At 56.6% G+C, this 17,257-nt stretch overlaps 1 protein-coding gene across 8 annotated transcripts; it reads left to right on the top strand.

Moving 5' to 3' along the window:
* The first annotated feature begins 648 nt into the window (after positions 1-648).
* ZDHHC18 (zDHHC palmitoyltransferase 18) lies at positions 649-16,791 on the top strand. 8 transcript variants are annotated; one of them, XM_074894214.1, is made up of 11 exons: positions 649-961; positions 3,535-3,695; positions 5,559-5,708; positions 5,853-5,963; positions 7,643-7,780; positions 8,246-8,294; positions 8,743-8,845; positions 10,624-10,733; positions 12,445-12,544; positions 14,977-15,070; positions 15,948-16,791. In XM_074894214.1, the coding sequence occupies exons 1-10, from the start codon at positions 705-707 to the stop codon at positions 15,016-15,018; spliced, it is 1,221 nt and encodes a 406-aa protein (XP_074750315.1). In that variant the 5' UTR covers positions 649-704; the 3' UTR covers positions 15,019-15,070; positions 15,948-16,791. The 8 variants fall into 8 exon arrangements, with proteins under 8 accessions (XP_074750315.1, XP_074750317.1, XP_074750314.1 ...); XM_074894216.1 differs by lacking the exon at positions 5,853-5,963; XM_074894213.1 differs by lacking the exons at positions 14,977-15,070; positions 15,948-16,791 and adding an exon at positions 12,793-14,580 and having other exon boundaries at positions 3,610-3,695.
* The last annotated feature ends 466 nt before the right edge of the window (positions 16,792-17,257 follow it).

Genomic DNA, 17,257 nt, shown 5'->3' with positions numbered 1-17,257 from the left:
TACTATGTACAGGCAGCACCCTGCCTGTCTCTGCTGTCGTTACTGACGGCCAAAATTCCTGTAAGCTGCCTGGGATAGGGAATGTTTCTCCATCTCCTGGGGGAAGTACTGCCGCCGAGCAGTTATTTACAGCCAGGATCTCGGGAAACCTCCGGGAAGCGAGCACCCGTTGCCGGGAGGACCCCACACTGCCTTTGCAGGAGCCGCTCGCACCTCTCCGGTTCCTTCTTTTCCAAAGGCTGGCGGCAGCCCGTCTCTCCGTACACGCACATCCTCGAGGAACGTGGATCATTTCCCGCGGGGGGGGGGGTGTTGGAATGTTTCGCCGGGGCGACCGGGACCGGGGCTGCTGCGGGGCGGCGGGCGGCAGGGGGCGCGGCGGTGAGGGGGCGTGTCTGGGGGGCGTGGCGTTGTCACAGTGGGCGGGGTTAGGGGGGCGTAGCTTGGCCACGAGTGGACGGATCGAGGAGGGGGCGTGTTTTGGTATTGAGTGGGCGGGTTTCTGGGGGGCGTGGTTTGGTGCTGAGTGGGCGGGTCGACGAGGGGGCGCGGCTTGCAGCGGAGGGGCGCTGCTGTGTGGGCGTGGCTTGTTGTGGAGGGGCGGGGCTACGAGGGGGCGTGTTCCCGAGGGGGCGGGGCGGGGCGGACACGTCCGCCGGGCGAGCGGCGGGGCCGGGCCGGGCCGGGCCGGGCGCTGCGGCGCCATGAAGGACTGCGAGTACCGGCAAATCCCGCCCGGGGTAACGGCTCCGGGATCGGGTACAGTCATCTCGTTACCTCAACCCCCCGTAGGACCAGAGCGGCCCGGTGCGGCCCGGCGGCCCCGGCGGAAGTGGGAGGTGTTCCCGGGCCGCAACCGCTTCTACTGCGGCGGCCGCCTCATGCTGGCGCGGCACAGCGGCGTCTTCGCCCTCACCCTCGGCCTCATCCTGGCCACCAGCGGCCTCTTCTTCGCCTTCGAGTGAGTCCGCGCTGCCGGGCACCGGGGGCTCCGGGCACCGCCCTGGGGCCTGCGGGGCTCTGGGGGGGCGGGACACGACACCCTCAGGTGCCCCCCGCTGCGCTGCGGCCCCGGGACACTCCCCCCCTCCCCCCCCTCAGGATCAGGTCCCCGTCCCTGTCGGGGTAAAGCCGTGGGGGGTCTGTCCCTCGGATCGTTCCCCACGGGGGTCTCTAAACAGCTCTTGGCCCCTCCTTTAAGCCCCCTCCTTTCGGGGGGAGCCGTGGGTGGGAGGGAGGTGGGCTGGGGGGCACCTCTCTCCCCTCCATAGGAGCCCCAATATCCTTCCCTTCACCCCGCTGCCCCCCCAAGCCATTGCCCTGTTGCACCAAGCCCCCAGACCCACGTTGCGAGCAGCCACTGCTTCCCCTTTGCTTGTCCTCAGGTGTGTTTTTGGGGGGTGGGGGGACAGGGGTGGCCCCGGACCTTATTTGCTCAGTCTGGCCCCGGGAAGGGGTTTAACATCCTCCTGGTCTCTCCTCCTGGTCTCTAAATGCCCCCCCAGTCTCCCTTCTGGCTACAGAGAACTGATCCAGAATTGCAGGCAGGAAACCCCCAAGACTGGTGGACTTTGTCCCGAGAGGCGGCAGGGATAGTGTTTCTGTTAAAGGTGCTTGATAAATGGTGAAATCCCTCGGGGTCCCGCCTTGAGGGTCTGCCCTGGAGCTCTGTCCCCACCGTGCAGTGGTGTCTGGGAAAGAGGGAGCTGCATCCATCTCAGTCCCCTTCGCTTCAGGAAAGCTGGCCCGGGGAAGCTCCCCGCCCCTGTGCCCCAAGGGAGGGGAGAGCCAAGAGCACCCCGTTACGTCCTGCGCTGCCTGGAGGAGCCGGCGAAGGAGCCCCGCTGGTTCTCGACACCTCTGAGAGCTTCTGCCATCCTGCCTCCGCGTTTCTGTCTCGGGAGGGAAGGCAGCTTGGTTTTCCTGCCGTGGTACGGAGCGGGGTGGGGGGCTCATGCCTGCCTTGGGATCACGGCGTTATCTCCGTGAGTCTCAGAGTAAAGCTGCCCAAGCCTGCTGGCGGGGAGATGAAGGTATTTGATCGGATTAGAGGTTCTGAGAAGTCAAATGAGCTGAAAGGGGCAGGCAGCTGTGGGAGGCAGTAACGGCATCCCGACGGAGAAACTCCTTTCTTAGGGTCTGTGTGTCTTTGGCAGCTTTCTCTGCTCTATCTGAAACTAATGGGCAGCACTAGCACAGTAACGGCTTTGTACCGGGCCAAGCAGAGGACATCTGCTCTCCCCTCCCTTCTTGCCTAGTCACTCTTTCTTGGTTGATGCCCTGGGGCTTTCCAAGTTGTTATTTTAGTAGTGTGCTTCTGTTGCATGGGTTACGGTTTGCTAGATGTGCAGCAAATACCTCTTGCCTGTGTCTACAGTTCATTTTTGTTTTAAAATGCCGTTTCTTTTAGGGAAGGACTTTGTAGAGTCGGGCTGGTGGTTGGACTTGATGATCCCAAGGGTCTTTTCCAAGCCGAATGATTGATTCTATGATTCTTGGTGCCTGATGGGGGAAAGCGAGGTGCAGAGATTCTCCTGGAAAAGGGGCGACAACAAAGCTCACACCTCTCATTTCAGAGATCTTTCTGTCCCTCTGTCAGGGACACGACCGAGGGGCTCGGCAGCAGCGTTGGTCTCAGGCCGAAGGGGTTTTGTTCCTTGGTGGCTGCTTTGTTCTGGACAGCTGAGCTTGGGAGTTGAAACAAAAGTTACTTAATCCTCTCAAACTGCCTCACAGAGTTACTGAGACTTAGTGCTGCCCGCAGACATCAGGGCTCAAGCAGCTTGCCTGTCTGCGCTCGGCTCTGGCTGCTTATCGGTGCTTATAATAGCAAATCCCTCTGCGGAGCGAGGGGTGGGAGGGGGCTCCGGCGCTGCGCCGTGCAGAGCGGTGTTCCTCGGCCCTCTTCACCTGTCGTGCTGCGATAACAGAGCTGCCCTGACGTAGAGCACAATCACACTGGTCCCCATCTGCAGAGGAACAGCCCCAGGCCGTAGTACAGCGAGCCCAGGAGCGGGCGTCCTCGGCTTAGATGTCTGATGGCTTGTCACAGCGGTGTCAGTGCTGGAAGGCATCCTCAAAACATCTGGCACACCAGGAAGGGCACACGAGTCATCCAGAGACAGCAAAGCTGTGTTGAATCGAAGCCAAGTTCCCTCTCGGCTTCACGTGTTGGACCAAATGGGATCGTGTTCACGCTGGTTTTGATCCCTGCTTAGCTTGGGGTGTTTCTCCACGTGTTCTTGATGCTGCTGTTGTAGAAGGTGACCGGGTTTGGGGGCAACTGGCAGGTTTTTGAGATGCAATTCTGGGACTTCAGAAGGACAAAGAAGTTGCCGTCTTTGTGCCAAAGCCCCTGTCTTCCCGGTGCCACTCCGGTGTTTCTGGGCTGGCGCTTGCTATTCCAGAGGTCTCTGCAAAGCAGCAGCTCTTCAGCCCACTCCCCCGTGCTAATTCATAGCATGTAGTGTCACAGCTGGTAGCCAGTTCTGTAGCAATGGTTGGTAACAATGCAATTTTTTTTTCTTTTACCAGCTGTCCCTTCCTTGCCAGTCACCTGACCCTGGCCATCCCCATCATTGCAGCCGTCCTCTTCTTCTTTGTCATCAGCTGCCTGCTCCAGACAAGCTTCAGAGACCCAGGTATCCTGCCCAGAGCCACCCCAAGTGAGGCCGCAGACCTGGAAAAGCGGATTGGTGAGACTTCTGTTCCCTCTCCTGTGTTTGGGCCAGTGCGTGCCTCTGTGTGTGTGCGTGCACGTGCATTTCAGGCTCAGCGAGTCTCCTTTCTTGGGACTTGACTCCTTACTAGTTGTCCAGGGGGAAGAAAAGGCTGGAATATCAGACTGTGAGGCTTGTCAGTGCCTTAGAAGTCCTGGTAAGAGCGGTGCGACGCGCTCCTCTAGCACAGCAGGCTGTGCTTCCAAGAGAGGATCCGCAGAGAAGGGGAGGTGGTTTTCCTTTCTGTCGTACAGTGCCTCGGGGCTGTGCCTGGTCCTGCCCTCAGGACCACGCCGGAGCGGGCAGCAGCCCCAGGCAGAGCTCAGGGGAGGGAGAGAGCTTGGGGCATCGGTGTCCTAACCATCCCTACGGTTAGGGACTGTGTACCAGAGGCTGGGGGAGCACAGAGTTCCCCTCCAGAATCACGCTGCCAGGCTCTTGAAGACGGGGCTGCTCTGTAACGGTGCGTTAGTTACTTTGGACAACATTCAGACTTGGGGGAATCTGACCCTGTACCACCTTCTGCAGAACATGGGCAGCGAGGATGTAGGATAATTAATTCAGGGATGAATGCTTTTTAAGATTATGATTTGCCATTGAGCCTGCTGTGCTGCAAGGTTTTCTTTATTGTAATGATTTCTAACAGTATCCTAATGTTTGTCCCCGTCTAAAAACTACTGTGTCACGCTGGTTTGGTGGTGGCCAAGGAGGTGTGTGCACCCGGGATCTGTGGACCTTGTTGATGTGACCCGTCATCATAAATGCTTTAGCTTGAATCTGCCCCACTGGAGACAGTTGCAAGGCAGTAATTCTACATCTGACTAAAAATATGGTTTTAAAATATCCTCAGAGTGGTTATTCATGTTTCTGTTTCTAAGTGCCTAAAGCAGTAATCTGGCTGCAGATGCTGCCTGATGTGCCAGCTGTTACTGTTAATATAATCTACTTATTATCCTTTTAACACGCTCACTGTTAGATCTCTATTTTCAAAGACTTCCTCGGAGTTGGAAAGGTGCTCTTTTAAGAGTGACTAAAAGGAATAACCCCCAAAATCACCAACGTCATACCGAGGTTTTGCAGCTCACACTTTTGCTGAGCAGAGAAACAGCCTCCAGCTGCCAGTCCCCGATGACTAATGAAGCGCCAGCACGCACCGATGTAACTTGCGCTGCCCCTAGAAATCCTCAATTCTGACCTTGAGGAGGAGGAATCCTCTTGTGTTACTAAGATACACATGTCAAATTTCAATGAAAGCTGCCTGGAGCACCTCGCTGTCCTCCCCCTCTGCGGTGGGGATGAGTCTCTTGAGCCCGGCGGTGCCGCTGGCTCCGGCTGTGAGATGGCAGGTTGTGTGCTGGCGGTGGTGGGGGGACGTTTCTGCTGAGGTGACCCTGATTTCTGCAACTTGGATGCTTACAGCAGAGGAGGAGCCGCACGTGCGTTGACAGATGATGTTGCCTCCTTGTGTTGTGATCCGTTAGACACGCAGAGATGAGTTGGTGTTACTGGGCACGTTAACGCTGCTGCTTTTGTGCTTGCTATTTATAAATTGCTTTATGTTCTCAAAGCACTGGGCAGATATTACTTCCTCTTGGCATCCCAGCAGCATTGCCATTGAACACAGAAGGAAAGGACATAAATAATGCTGCAAGGAGCTGACTGGAGTTCCTGGCTGCCCACCCTGCAACAAATCCTGTAGGCTGAGCTGCCTTTTAGCTTTTTGCTTAAAATCAGGAGAGCTCGTGCCAATCCCTTACCCTGCCAGGAAGCAGCTCGGGATGATAACGGGGGTTTGGGTTTCACCTGCACCAGTTTGACTGTCCCTCCTCATCCTCGCAGACAGCATGGGTACCTCTACCTATCGCCCGCCGGCCCGCACGATGGAGGTGGTCATAAACAAGTACGTGGTGAAACTCAAGTACTGCTACACCTGCAAAATGTTCCGCCCTCCACGCACCTCTCACTGCAGTGTCTGCGACAACTGTGTCGGTAAGCCCAGAAAGGGGAAAGGTGCTGAGATTTTGGGATGGGGGGGTGTGTTTTATGTTCCTGGACAGATTGCTTTTGCTTCTCGTAAAGGATTATAAAGCGAGATACTGAATGGTTCTTTCTTCTTCCCATTTAAAATGAAAGCAGCACCAGTGCAGTCGCTCGGGGCAAGGGGCAGCACGTCCAAGACTCCGTGTCTCTGCTCTCCCTGGTTCTGGGAGGACGGTGCTGTGAAATGTCTCCACCAAACACGAGGTTTGCTGTGGGCTCCTTGCTGTCTGTGGCCTTGCTGTCACCAGACACCACCATAGATGCTGATTGAGCTCTTCCGTGTCCTCTCCCCGTGCCCTCAGAGTGTGGTGGGGCAGGAGGGAATGAGCAAAGACCTGAAGAAAAGCCTCTGACGGCTCCGTGCAGGCGTGGGGCAGCTGCACGGGGGTGGGCGGGGAGGTTCCCAGCGCAGCCTGCCTGCACCAGAGCAGCTTGAACCAGCAGCAGGGCGGCTTGTGATTTAGGGGCATGCCCGGAGAGTTTACTCCTGGTGCAGCTGCTCCTGGTTGTACATCGTGTGGATGCAGAGGCTGTGCTTTACGCTGTCTGCTGGGGCAGCCTGAGGAGCGAGCGACTGCTCGCAGGACCCCAGGGCTCTGGCTAAGAGAAACTTGAGAGTTGCCAAGCGTTCTGTGTTTTGGGGATCGCCGTGGGTGGCTGTGGCTGGAACAGCTCGCTGGAAAGCAGCGTTTGAAGAGGAACCATCCAGGGGGAGCAGGCGTGTGCCCGCTTTGTGTGCTGTGGGTTTTGTTTGTGCTGGTGTCCCCCGCAGAACGGTTACCGCAGTCCTGTTAGTCTGCAGTGCAGCCCTTTCATTAGAAGGCAGTCGGGAGCGTTTCCAGATATATTGCACCTGCCCTGGGTTCCCAGGCAGTTTCTGTGGTTTTAGAGGCGTATCTTTATAACTTTGAAAAATTCTTTTCTGTCCCGAAGAAGGCGGGGGAAGCTGACACACAGAAAGGGAGCAGCGATGCTGCATGCACGCACCCAGTGCTGTTAGGTACTGGAAAAACTGCTGCTCTTTCCCTGCTCTCTTTCAGTTTTAGTAATGGTAGGTGTCACCAGTCACAAGGCTTGTACTTACGCAGGGTTTGGTGCGAGGAATGGCTTGGTCTTTGATGATTAAAAAAGGGCATGTGAGCAGGCGGCAGCGCTCTGCTGAAACTTGTTGCTGTTGTGCTGCTGCAGAGGGGTTCTGGTCTCGGGGTGGTGGGTGGAAGCTCGATTGGTAGCCCCTGGTTTTTGGAGGTTCAGCAGACATAGTGTGGCCAGCAGGGACAGGGGAGTGATCTTGCCCCTGTGCTCAGCACTGGTGAGGCCGCCCCTCGATGAGTGGGTTCAGTTTTGGGCCCCTCACTCCAAAAAGGCCATTGAATGACTCGAGCGTGTCCAGAGAAGGGCAACGGAGCTGGTGCAGGGTCTGGAGCACAGGTCTGATGGGGAGCGGCTGAGGGAACTGGGGGGGTTTAGTGTGGAGAAGAGGAGGCTGAGGGGAGACCTCATGGCCCTCTCCAACTCCCTGAAAGGAGGGTGCAGAGAGGGGGGATGAGTCTCTTGAGCCAAGTAATGAGCGATAAGACAAGAGGGAATGGCCTCAAGTTGCGCCAGGGAAGGTTTAGACTGAATATTAGGAAGCATTTCTTTACAGAACAGGTAGTCAGGCGTTGGAATGGGCTGCCCAGGGAGGTGGTGGAGTCCCCACCCCTGGAGGTGTTTAAGAGTCGAGTCGACATAGCGCTTAGGGATCTGGTGTAGTTGGGAACTGTCAGTGCGAGGTTAACGGTTGGACTAGATGATCTTCAAGGTCCTTTCCAACCGAGATGATTCTGTGATTCTGTGATGTGCGAGGTGGCAGGTGTCCTCACCGTGTCCCTTTGTTTCAGAGAGGTTTGATCACCACTGCCCCTGGGTGGGCAACTGCGTGGGGAAGCGCAACTATCGCTACTTCTATGCCTTCATCCTCTCCCTCTCCTTCCTGACAGCCTTCATCTTCGCTTGCGTCGTCACCCACCTCACTCTGCGTAAGTACCGCGGGCGCCAGCAGCGCCGTGCTCCTGCCCACAGACGACTTGGGGCAGCACTGGGCCGCTGTTCCTCTTGGGCAGAGCGTGGGAAGGGTCTGGTTGGTTTAACCAGGCTTTTCAGGGTCTCAGACTGCAGGGAAGCACAGATCCACCCTGCACCTCGCTGCAGAGAGACCTTGAGAGCTGGTGACTGGGCTAATCCCCTCCAGAGCAAATATGCTGGTGGGTGCATCTGCTCTTAACCTGGTGGGGAAGGTGATTTGCCTGTCAGCCCCAAATCTCCTGGAGCTGGGTCTGTGCGCTGACGTTCCTGCAGAGTTACAGGCTGCAGATGTTTCTCGGGCAGCCAGGCAGACCGATGTGACCCACAGAGGGGTGGCTGCGTGCTCGGGAGGGAAGCGTTGGCTGGAGATGCGACGCTGCCTGATGGGATGTTGTTCCTTGTCCCATTTTGCTTTGCAGGCTCTCAGAGAGATGGATTCCTCGTCACTCTGAAGACCACACCTGCGAGATATCCTTCTGGTGCCATCAGCTGCTCAGATTGTCACACACTGGCGCAGCAACACTGCCCATGTCACCGAGGTGCCATGAGCTCTTCATAGGGCCACCCTGGTGAACTTCCCACCACTTAATTTAGTCCCCTAGCTACATGGCTGGGGCAGACAGGCATCTGCAGACCAATAACGTCACCAAATCGGGAAGGCCTTTAGTTCACCACCAGGGTCTAAGGGTGGGTCAATAACTTGTTTCCCAGTTTACAAATTTATGTGGGAAGGGAAGCAGCTGGAGCAGGCTGTGCCCCGGTGGATGCCTGCAGAATGGCACAGGGAATGGGAAGCTTGCTGGGGTGTTTTCAAGGCCCAGTGTGTGTGGTCGCAGCACATACATCCCAAAACAGTCCTCTGCCTCTCCTTGAAGAATGATTTTGTTCCTTGAGACTTCCTTGACTTTTGTTTCACTGTGCTGGAGCTGGTGATTTGTTTTTTCTCAGTCTGGTCTATTTTGGGCCTCTCAGGTTTTCACACTTATTTAGTCGCCTCCAACCTGACAACGAACGAAGATGTAAGTACCCGAATGCTTGTCCTTCTGCAGGGGCAGCCCTGGTCCTTCTGAAGCAGAGGGGAGGTTTTCAGGGGAGCCTTGGCAACCTGCCTTGGTGCAGTGTCTCAGCAAGGTGTGATAATCCACTGCAAAGCAAATGGCCAGTGCCCAGGATGTTTAGGCTGTAGTTTGAGACGGCTGAGCCCATGCCCAGGACGTTTAGGCGGTAGTTTCAGGTGGCTGAGCCCATGCCGAGGACATTTAGGCTGTAGTTTCAGGTGGCTGAGCCCATGCCCAGGACGTTTAGGGTGTAGCTTCAGGCGGCTGAGCCCATGTCCAGGACGTTTAGGCTGTAGTTTCAGATGGCTGAGCCTGCACCCAGGACATTTAGGCTGTAGTTTCAGATGGCTGAGCCTGCACCCAGGACATTTAGGCTGTAGTTTCAGGTGGCTGAGCCTGCACCCAGGACATTTAGGCTGTAGTTTCAGGTGGCTGAGGGGGGAAAGCAGCCCACAGCAGCAGGGGACTGTGTGACACGTGTTGCTTGGCAGTGTCAGGCTATGGGCGTCACATGCTGAAATGTTAGACAGGTCATGTGTGTGTTTTTTCCAGTCTGTGTGTGGCCTTGCTTAAAATTAGGAGTTCTGAAACTAAAAAAAGGAAAACTGGCCCCAGAGATTTATTTGGGTGTTAGCCTGGAACATGGGTGATCTTAATTCAGCATCCCACATAACCACAGGTTTCCTCTGAGACCCTGGGCAAGTCCCTTTGTCTCTATCAGTTCCTCATGTCTAACAGGCAAATAATGTACAGAAATCTCCTGATGAGATTTACCTCAAAGTCTGGGCTGTGTGCAGACTCCAAGGGCCAAACGAGTACCCTGAGCCGGGCAGATTGTATGGAAAAGCAGGATCTGTCTGATCCTCAGAAGGAATCAAAATTCACCCTTCTGGCCAGAAGTACCTGTTTTCCTTGGTGGAACTTCCAGTGCTGCAGAAGGCATGTTTGCATCCCTTTGGTTTAGTGTTTTTTTTTTTACTTTTTCCCCTTTCCTCTCCACCTTCCTGTTGGCAGAAGCGTGTGGGGCCGTGTCAGTGAAGCTGGCGGAGGTCGCCAGGTGCTCTCAGTCCGTGGGGTCCGAAGCGCCTGGCCTGTTGCCTCTCTGGCTGCGTTGCCCACGTTGCCAGCCTTATGCTGCAACTGGGGAGAGGAAGTAAAAATAAAAGGAGGAAATGTAATAGTAAATGGTTCGCTGCAGCCGGAGGCCTGAGGCCAGGTATAGCATCTGCCCACTCGTGTGTGCCTACGCTCGGTGTGACCGGGGTTTCAAAATCAGAGTCCCCGTGGCAGCTGCTCAGGGTGGGGACAGATGACATTTTTTTCCTCCCGTTGCAGCACGGCCTGGGAATCCCCTTGTTGTTTGTTCAGCCTGAGGAGCCCAGGAGGGTCCGTGAGCTAGAGCCCTGCTCTGATGAGCTTTTAGCTTAGGAGACAACGAGGGGAGGAGGCGGTGGCCGGCGTTTGAAGACAGTGACGCTGCCACGCAGCACGGGGAGGACACAGCTCCGGAGCTTTTTAGCTGCAAGGCTGAGCCCTGGCAGAGGCTGGAGCAGTGTATCGCTGCCTCCTCGCTGCCTTTCTGCAGCTGTCCTGCCTGTGAAAGCAAAGAGAGGGAGGACATTTGCAGTAAGACAAGCTTTCCACCTCTTGAGCAAGGGTGTGAATCAAATTCATTATCGTGTAATTATCCGCTGTCACGTCTTTCCTGTCTCAATCTGCGTGTATCCTTTCCCTTTCAGATCAAAGGGTCCTGGTCAAACAAGAGGGGCTCAGAGTTTGCCAATCCCTACAGCCATAAAAGTATCCTCACAAACTGCTGTGCGGTGCTGTGTGGACCATTCCATCCCAGGTAAGAGCCTTGGGCCTCCACGGCGTTGGGAATCGCACCCTGCTCTGCGAGAGGGGCCTCGGAAAGGACGGATTTATCAGGATTCAGGGCAGACTGTCAGCACAAACACAACTGCTTCGATGATGAAGAGGGAACAGTTTCGCAGTGTCTGCAGAGAAAGGCTGTGTATAAGTAGGAGATACAACTGTTGCTTCTCCTGTGGTTTGAGCTTGACGAGTTCGGGTCAGTCGTAACCGTTTCATGGAGCTGGCAGATAAGACACATCCTGCGATTCAATAAGGGGAGAGTAGCAGCAGCACAGGGCTCGGAGCAGATGGTGAATACCAGTAGTGGCAGGACTTCTTAGAATCACAGAATCCTTCAGGTTGGAAAAGACCCTCAGGATCAGCGAGTCCAACCCTCAGCCCGACTCTACAAAGTTCTCCCCTACCCCACATCCCCCAACATCTCACCCAAACGACCCTTAAACACACCCAGGGATGGTGACTCCACCCCCTCCCTGGGCAGCCTATTCCACTCTCTGACCACTCTTTCTGGGAAAAATTTGTTCCTCATGTCCAGTCTGAACCTCCCCTGTTGCAGTTTAAAGCCGTTCTTGGCACAGGAGTTTTCCTCCTGTACTCAGAGGATCGAGCATTGTGGCAGCTGGCAGAGATCCACACCAGGCAGTGCAGACACCCTGGGTTTTACCAACACTTAAATCACCTGAAGTGCTTAGTCGCATCCTACCAAATGGTCGTAGCTGTGAGTTAAGCAGAGCCAATGTTAAAACAAGGGCCAAGGCGGGTGTAGGGAGGTGTTGGGCCTGAAGCAAGTACCTGCACCACGGGATTATCACTGCTTTGTCACAAGAGGGTGCAATTGGGCAGAGTCAGGCCGCTGTCACAGGAGTTGGGGATCCTTGAGACACAGTTTATTCACTGGATCCAGCGTGGATTTATGTGGAGCATCTCAGAGGTGCGTACTCAGTGTAACAGCAGCAGGAGAGGGTGTCTGAGGCTGTGCAGCTGGAGTCAAAGTGTCTTTTTTTACACTTACACCTGGCCCTGCTCTCTGAAGTGCCCCCAAGTTTTTTGTTGAATTCAGATCTGCCAAAATTTTCCATTAGGAAAAAATGTTTCCCAGAAAGAGTGGTCAGAGAGTGGAATAGGCTGCCCAGGGAGGGGGTGGAGTCACCATCCCTGGGTGTGTTTAAGGGTCATTTGGGTGAGCTGTTGGGGGATGTGGTGTAGGGGAGAACATTGTAGAGTCGGGCTGAGGGTTGGACTCGCTGATCCCGAGGGTCTTTTCCAACCTGAAGGATTTTGTGATTCTATGAAAATGCCAGTGCTGCCATTCAGAGTTGGTAAATCTGCGGATTCAGGGCGCCAAGCTGCTCGCTGGGAGGTTGCGGGGAGAATAGTGTTTTACTCCAGTTCTTCCCTCATTCATGTTGTTTTCCTGTTGTGAAGACGTTTCACCAGTTCCCATTTGGGTTTGCGGTGACCCAAAGCTTTAACTGCCCGAAGGCTGTTGGGGGTCGGTGTGATAAGTCTGTGGTTTGTGTAATGGGCAGGAAGCTGCGTGAGCCAGCGCGCTCCTGCCGGCGCCTTGGTTAGCAGCTCCCACGAGGAGAGAGCCCTCTCCTCTGCGCCTCGGGAGCTCCCGTCTTCACACAACCTTCATTTCCATCACTCCTCTCCCCTTGCACCCTTCCCTTTCTGTTTTCCAGTTTGATAGACAGAAGAGGATTTATCCAGGCGGATGTCGGGACCCCGTCCAGTCCTAAGAGTGAAATCCCTTCTTTTGGAGCCAAAACTGACACCAGCATGGTAGGAGGCATTCCCTAGCAGTGCTGGGATGTAGCCCAGTGCCTGCTGCGCCTGCACCTCGCTCCAGCCAGTACCTTCCCCTCTTACCATCTCCCCAGCCTCAGGCGGGACAGCCCTGTGATGCAGAGCTGCCAAAGACTCAGTTGAGCCATACGTTGCCTTTTCTTTTTTTTTTTTTTAATTTATTTATTTTTGTTTTGTTTATTTGTTTCACTGTGATGTGGCCTGTCTGGACTTTCAACCGATAGAGCCCAACAGCATGCAGGACCCTCAGACTCGTGCAGGAAGCTGGGGGGGTCCCTGCTGTACCTGGAAGCAAATCGATCTGGGGAGCCACCAGATCTCTGAGCCCGGAGTCTCAGCTCCGGGGGGGTCGATGTGTTTCCTGTGTGGAGTAACGAGGTGGGCCAGGGATGCGAGGTGGGGACTGGCAAACGGTTCCCTGGCTGTCACACCTTGTCCTCTGGGCTGTTCCCTGATAGCCCTGTTAATCTCCATGAACACGTCCCGCTCCCCTGTGCCGATGTGGAAGGACTGTTCTGTCTCTTAATGGCCAGGTTCTCACCTCGGCCGCTGCCGGAGCAGCTTTTTTTTTTTTCCAGAAGCTGCTGTGCCTTGGTAAGTTGGGGCTGTTCAACTGGGAGGACCCTGGCTCCCAGCAGACGTGGAAGATAGTTAGCTGTCCCAGCTGCTGCTGATCCTCTTTGCTGGCTGGTCACCGAGGGGGTGCTGAAGAACTCTTTGTGTTTTGGCTCTGCCAGTCAGTAGACAACATTTTGCAGCAAGGACATGAGTTAGGATGACCCCCCCTTTTAATGGGGAAGGAGAAACATGCCGCGTTCTGTGGCTCTCGTCGTGAGATGCTGGTTGGCAAGGCTACAGTTGTAAGATTTGGGAAGCTCAGGTTGCCAGGAAAGCCTGGTTGTGTCCTGTCTGTAGGAGACCAAAAGGCAACACAAAAGGGTGTGAATTCCTGAGGGTCGCACCTTTCCCAGGTGGAGCTTCAGAGGAAGCAGCGAGCAGGTGCTGGTCTCGATCACCTCACGTTGTGCTCTTGCTTTGGGTTTCGGGCCGGTGGGTGAGAGCAGGGCTGTCCCCAGCACCCGGGGAGCGATTCCCGTGTGCCTGGGCTCCCCGGGAGCATCGCTCTGGGCCTGCGGAGCCACGGGAGACCCGGGCAGGGCAGCCAGCGCTGTGTCACCAACCCTGGAGTGCGCTTAGGGGAGTCACAGACCTTGTTAGCAATACTTGAATCATGTTATTAAAAGCTGCTGGATATTTTTGCACAATTTGTAGATTTTTTTTTTTTCTACGTAGAACGTTTTATATTCGGTGCAGGTAGTGTTGTGCATGTTAGCACCAGGGCAGAGGCTTGCAGCATTTTGTGTCAAGCTGCCTGGTTAGGTTTCCATGGGTCAGGCACATGTATTTCAACCTCAGGCAGAGGCAGCACATTTCTGGGGGCAGCACGTCCCCCCCCCCATTCACCAGCGTCGTGCTTTTCACACTGTGAGTGACCGCGCGCAGCGTCGGGGCACGCTGGGTGACGGCAGAGGCACAGGTTTCCCCTGGCCTTACATTTCTGACCGGCCCCACAGAGACCTCGGGGCTTGTTTGCTGTTGGCCACCAGCTCTTCCTTCCCCTCTGCCGAGAGCCGAGGTGAGAGCACGGTGGCGGCTGCTGAATTTCTACCGGATCCCGGCAGATGGCCCTCGCTGCCTGGGGAGGCTCCCGGTGCTGCTCTGCCCGTAGCCCCGGCCCCGCAGCTTCGTGCTGTGCCCATGTTGCATCTGGAGAGGCCACCGTGCTCTTCCCTCCCCGCTTCTCCCGCAGGGATGTCCCCAGCCGGGCTCGTCCCAGCCTTCGAGGAGCCTCAACCTTCCAGGGGCAGGCGTGGGGCCGAGCTGAGGGTCTGGTGCTGGGGAGCGAGGAGCAGTGGGGGGGGTGTTATCAGGGGCCAGACTCCTTCCTGGTTTTATTTAAACCGGTTTCCTTTGTTACTCGACATAATAAAATTATATTTTTAAAGAGTTAATTGCTTTGGATTATTATTTTCTTCCTTTAAGACAGAGCAGGGCAGGTGTCTGACATCTGCCAGGTGGCAGTTGGACTCTTTATGAGGCCCAGGCCTTGCCTGGAAGCTCAGAACCTCCTGCAGGATGGGGCTGTGAGGGGTGCCTGGCAGCATTGGTGCTGCCGTGACTCTTGCTGGAGCGAAGGGCTTTTTCTGTCCCACGTCCCCAGGCTGGGCAGGGTCTCATCCACTTGCCCATCCCTTTCCTGCAGAAGCCATCATCACCTCAGTGTCCTTTCCCCACCCACCCTGCTCGGTCCAGGGCTGTGCTGGGATCTGGGGTCTCCCCATCTAACCCAGCCCCCTCCAGCCCTACGGGCAGGTCTGGAGGTGCATAATGTCTGGTGTCTTCCCCAGGAGGACGCCTGCCAGGACTTTGCCATTTCCTGCACAGCCTGACGGGATTTTGCCCCCTCCTTGGACGTTAGCGCTGCTTTCTGAGGGTTAGCTGGTAAGAAAGCGCTTTCTTCTCCCTGTCATCTTCTCGAGCGACTCATCTCATCTCCACCGCATGACCAGCTCTGTCCATCCACCCGTCACTGGTTGTGTTGGTGTCCCTCTGCCCCCTCCATCCCACCAGGATCCCACCCCTGTGCGGGGCAGCGAGCCCTGGGCTGTGCCGCCTCGGCGCGGGGCTGCGTGCCAGAGGGGCTGGTTGCCTGCAGCCTCGGCGAGGACGGAGGGATGGTTCTTCCCCCCACCCAGCTTTGTGCTGGGGTTTGGTATGAGATGGAGCCGCCTGCTCTGCCTCGGGGAGGGGCTGGGCTGGGCTGGGGGCTGGCTCCGGGCAGAGGGTTTGTGAAGCCCGGGGCTTGCTGGGACCATGATGGGATTGGAGGGACCCCCCAGCTGATGTTTTGATGATTTGGTGTTTGGAGCGAGCTGTGGCCTGAACAGAGGAGGGGAACCTGGAACAGATTTCTCATCCCAGCTCTGACCTGCTCAGGCGATCCCTCCCCTCCCTTCCCCTCTGCCTGTTTTCTTCTCTCTTAACACCAGGTTCCTCCTCCAACATGCCCATGGCCACGGTAAGTTCCTTCCAAAGCACGTGACGACGCCCGGCTTCGCCTGGGGGCTGTGGAGCTGCCCCTCTCCCTCCCTGCACCACGCCACGGGCTCGAGCCCCAGCGGCAGCGATGGAGGAAGCTGCTCCTCTGTCCTGGCCTGTGGCTGCCAACACTTTCCTCCATCCCGGACTGTCTCCCCTTTCTGTCACCGAGCCCGGGTGCTCCCCTCTGCGCCCTGTTGCTCCTCGCTCTTGTATTTCTGACACTAACCCTCTCTTTTTCTTCCTCCTCTCTCCTCTCCCTCGCATCGGGTCGATCCAGTATCAGGAGCTGTGGCAGCCCGCAGCCCTCTGCCTCTCATGGAGTTGCCCCATGGGGAGCCAAGACGCCGCGGGCAGCACCCGAGACTACAGCCATGACCACCACGAGTGCCTCCGCTCGCCAGGGCTACGCGGCTGCGCCTTTCTCCCTCCCACTGCAAGAGAGGGGGGAAAGCGGCCGTGCACAAGGAAAAGCTTTTCCAATCCCCCTCCGGGAGGCAGGACAGCCGTCCCGTGGGTTCAAAGCTCGAAGCCATACAGCCGTCCCACCCCAGAGCAATAACTGGAGTTCCTGCTGTCTCCTGCCGCTGGACGGACTCGCGCAGCCGAGCCGAGGCCGCCGGTGGCTCCTTGTAACCACCAGCTTTACCCCCAGCGAAGGTGTCTCCCCTCCCGTAGATGCTGGGAGATAGCGGTTCGCATTCCAGCGGGTTTTCGAGATGAGCAGGATTCATGCCAGAGCATTTACAGCTGAGCCAGTGGCATTACACACCCAACCCCACCAGCCCCTCTCCGAGCAGTGTCCATGTGCCGGAGGACTCACCTCTCCAGACCGGAGTTAGTACATGGTCAGAATTTACCCTTGCGACCCCCCTGGCCACTCCCCCCTTCCTGTTTTGTCTTAGCACGACTCTAATTTTAAGGGAAGGGGTTCAACCCCCCCCAGCACCTTCAGCAGCCGCCTCTGTAGCTGGTGTTGCTGGCGGCTGCAGCACAGGCCGGGCTGGGAGCTGCGCTGCGGTGCTGTGCAGCCAGGCCTGCCCACCGTAGAGCCCGGTAGGATTCACCATCTATTTATGCCTTTTACTTTTGTAACAAAATAAAAATTTCTCCTATTTACTGTACGCCAGCATCTGGCTGCTGCTCTGCCGGTGGAGGGGAGCTGCTCCCTGCACGCTCGTGCCTGGGCACGCCAGTGCTGCGCGGGGCGGGGGAGCCGAGTGGAGCCACGGAGGGCTGGCACCTCTCTGCCACCGGCTGTGCCGGCCACGGGGCCAGGAGCTCCCTGAACTCAGCTGTGGCACTAGCCATGGCCTAGAAGCAAGTCTCAGCCCTCTGTGGCTCTGCACAGCGGGGAGGACAGGAGCCTTGCTGCTGGGGATGGGAAGGAGCGATGGGCAGCGCCTGTGGGACCCAAAATCTGTCCCCCACTGAAGTGTCGGGAGCTGGCAGCGTCCCCGCAGCCGAGGGGAGCGGCAGGGCTGGACTGGTGAGGAACGGGGTGGCCGGGCGGGCTGTGAGCATCCTTCCAGTGCCGCTGGGAATGGCCATGAGCATCCTCTGCCCCCGGCCTGCCATCGCGGAGCCGCT

The sequence above is a fragment of the Strix uralensis genome, chromosome 25 (genome assembly GCF_047716275.1).
Source record: "Strix uralensis isolate ZFMK-TIS-50842 chromosome 25, bStrUra1, whole genome shotgun sequence".
Taxonomy (NCBI): domain Eukaryota; kingdom Metazoa; phylum Chordata; class Aves; order Strigiformes; family Strigidae; genus Strix; species Strix uralensis.
This window is presented reverse-complemented; position numbering and strand designations above follow the sequence as displayed.

Bases quoted from the DNA above. Each gene is read 5' to 3' on its own strand.
- ZDHHC18 (XM_074894211.1), top strand. From the start codon at position 705: ATGAAGGACTGCGAGTACCGGCAAATCCCGCCCGGGGTAACGGCTCCG. The intron at 5,709-5,852 runs GTAAGCCCAGAA...TTAAAATGAAAG, and splicing joins TGTCTGCGACAACTGTGTCG to CAGCACCAGTGCAGTCGCTC. The intron at 5,964-7,642 runs GTTTGCTGTGGG...CCTTTGTTTCAG, and splicing joins ATGTCTCCACCAAACACGAG to AGAGGTTTGATCACCACTGC.